The 3,261-nt window shown below is 37.7% G+C and overlaps 1 protein-coding gene across 1 annotated transcript in view; it reads right to left on the bottom strand.

Annotated features, from left to right (window-relative positions):
* Positions 1–1,150: 1,150 nt before the first annotated feature.
* The window catches only part of LOC106874358 (failed axon connections homolog), a 20,004-nt gene continuing 17,893 nt past the window's right edge, over positions 1,151–3,261 (bottom strand). Inside the window, exon 6 of the mRNA XM_014922069.2 lies at positions 1,151–1,310. Coding sequence (XP_014777555.1) covers positions 1,177–1,310 — 134 coding nt within the window. The 3' untranslated portion in view covers positions 1,151–1,176. The remainder of the gene's footprint in view (positions 1,311–3,261) is intronic.

The raw sequence follows: 3,261 nt of genomic DNA, 5'->3' as shown, positions 1-3,261 counted from the left end.
CTGTTGGTATGACTTGGGGAGGAACTTCACTTTTTTACTTATCTCCTACCAGTCAGATTTTAAAGTATTACTATCAAAGATGAAAAATAAATAAAATATTTGAGGAGTGGCGTGATCAGTATTTTTTACTTGTTTCAGTCATTAGACGGTGGCCATGCAGGAGCATTGCTTTGACGAATTTTAGTCGAACGAATCAACTTTGGTCTGTGTTTTTTTTTAAGCCTGCTACATATTCTATTGGCCTCTTTTGTTGAATCATCAAGTACAGGGATGTAAACACGCCAACACCAGTTGCCAAGCAGTGGTTGGGTCACACACAGACACAAAGACACACACACAGACACAAAGACACACACACACACACGTCTTTCTACAGTGAAGAATATACCACCTAACATAGGTTAGTGATAACTAATTTCAGAATCAGAGCTGGATGAACCCAGAGAAGCAAGATTGTTCAGAGAAGGAAAATATGGAAGCTAAACCCTTCAGCATTCAGATTACTTTGTCAGATGTAATGTTTATTTATTCACATTGTTTTAATTTAATCATGCATTATCTTGTTCATCATCATCATCATCGTCGTTTAACGTCCGCTTTCCATACTAGCATGGGTTGGACGATTTGACTGAGGACTGGTGAAACCAGATGGCTACACCAGGCTCCAATCTGATTTGGCAGAGTTTCTACAGCTGGATGCCCTTCCTAACGCCAACCACTCCAAGAGTGTAGTGGGTGCTTTTATGTGCCACCGGCTCGAAGGCCAGTCAGGCGGTACTGGCAATGGCCACACTCAAAATGGTGTATTTTACGTGCCACCTGCACAGGAGCCAGTTCGGCGGCACTGGCAACAATCTCGCTCGAATGTCTTTACACGTGCCATCCGGCACAAGTGCGTGATTTTAATGATGTGACTGTGACTGTTCAGTTTTAGAATAATGTTGCAGGGTAGGTGTGACAGGCCAGATCAGGCTTGTTTGAAAACAAAATAGGTAGAATATTTGTGCTGGATATAGCTTGTTTAAATGTTAAAGGCTTAAAGAGCTCTCAAACAGTCAAAGATTGTGAGAAGTACTACTTGAATCATTCAATAAAGCATTTACAGCTAACTCATAATGAAAAGACAAGGAGATACATTGCATTTTTTTTTTATGAAAAATATTATTTATTTTGTTCTTATTTTGACTTTTGACGGTTCTTCAAAATATAGCTATCATCTTTAAATTTTTTACTTGAGCGAGAACACTCTTCCCAATCAGGCCAATAGCGTTCCTTCATACGTTCACAGTAGGCTCCCAAGTTGGTCAGTTCTGAAACAAATGATAGAAGTGATTAACGAAAATGTATAAATAACTAAATATAAATATTATGATTTGTTTCCAACTAACAAAAGGCCTATTTTAGTGGTAAAAAAGTGTAATATAATTGACTATATTAGTATATTATACATTGACTTTTCTCTGTTAAGAAACTTACCAAGGTGCCACGCAGTGGGACTGAACCCGGAACCATGTGGTTGGTAAGCAAGCTACTTACCACACTACTCTCTCTCTCTCTCTCTCTCTCTCTCTCTCTCTCTGTTCCCTCTCTCTCACATACATTGTTCTCTTTACCAGTCTCTCTCTCCTTCTCCCTCTTAGTATCTCCTTCATTCTTTGAGTTGCTGCAAGCAGTACCACAATATACTAAAGAATATATATTTGAGAGTTATTTGAACCTGTAAAAGCTTGTCATTGCTATTTGTCATGGAAAAAAAACCCTCACTCAATGCAGAAAAGGTGTTAGAATATCATAATCAGCTCAGAGTGCTCTTAGTTGTACTTATGGATGCATTTCAAACTTGTTTGTTCTCTCCAGCATCAGAAATCAAGAGGCAACACTGAGCTGATTAGGAAGCTAAGGTTATATTAATGTCAACCAGTAAATATGTTTGCACATATTGGCTTCCATGCCAGAACAAATATGTGAATAGATGCACAAAGCAGTGAAGGAACTTAAAACCAGTTCAAATACGTTTGAGAGTTATTTGAACATGTGAAGGCTTGTCACTGCTGTTTGTCATGTAGAAAAAAGCTTCTCGATCAGGACAAAAAGGTGTTAAAATATCATATTCAACTGAGTGTTCTCATTTAGATTGATGGATGCATTTCAAAATAGTTTGTTCTCTTCAGAACTAAATACCAAGAGATAAAACTCTGAACCAAGAAGCAAAGTTTCTTTAATCAGAAATCAGTCAATATCATATAGTTATTGCTAGAGTGGAACAAATTCATGCATTGATAGGTGAAGCGATGAGGGAGGATAAACAAACTTAAGACCAGTTCAAATATATTTGAGAGATATTTGAACCAGTAAAGCGAGAACTTTTTCCTTCATGACAAACTGCTGTGAAAAGCCTTTACAGGTTCAAAGGCATTGACAAACGACTGAGACCTTTGGTGATATGCTGTGCTTGAGAAGAAGACCCATCGAACCAAGTGAAATCATAGTCATGCAACTGGCACCCACGCTGGTGGCTTGTAAAAGTACCTATTACACTATCGGAGTGGTTGGTGTTAGGAAGAACATCCAGTAGTAGAAACCATGCTAAAACAGACTGGAGTCTGGTGCAGCTTCTCACCTTATTAGCCCTAGTCAAACCGTCCAACCCATGCCAGCATGGACAATAGACGTTAAATGATGACGACAATGATGATGATGATGATTTTAAGTCTGTTTACTCTTCCTTGCTGCTTCACACATCTACTCTCAATTTTCTCTGTTAGTATGGAGGAAAAGGGTTTGATTGCAGTAACTGTTTTTACAGCTGTCTGGCCCAACTGTAACTCATATTTTCATGAAATAGAAATTAAACCTGTTTTGGCATTCAAACAAACTGAAACATACCAATATTTGTACATTGCTTAGGAACTCAAGACCATCACTCTAACATTTTAAAAATTATGCCTCTAATATTTATTTTGTCAACCCTAGACAGAGGATTTTTGGCATGATTTGAACTCAGAGAGATAACGTGCAAATTTGATACAATAAAGAAGCATGAAACAACATGCTCAAGCATAAATATGCGTCAAGTTCAGCATCTTTGCCATTTTCTTTAATCAAATAATCATCCTATGAAATCTATCACAACCATCTCACCATACACACACTAATGCATAACCACTGGTACATATATATATATATATATATATTACTCTTTACTCTCTTTTACTTGTTTCAGTCATTTGACTGCGGCCATGCTGGAGCACTGCTTTTAGT

This window comes from Octopus bimaculoides, chromosome 2, assembly GCF_001194135.2.
Source record: "Octopus bimaculoides isolate UCB-OBI-ISO-001 chromosome 2, ASM119413v2, whole genome shotgun sequence".
Classification (NCBI taxonomy): Eukaryota; Metazoa; Mollusca; class Cephalopoda; order Octopoda; family Octopodidae; genus Octopus; species Octopus bimaculoides.
This window is presented reverse-complemented; position numbering and strand designations above follow the sequence as displayed.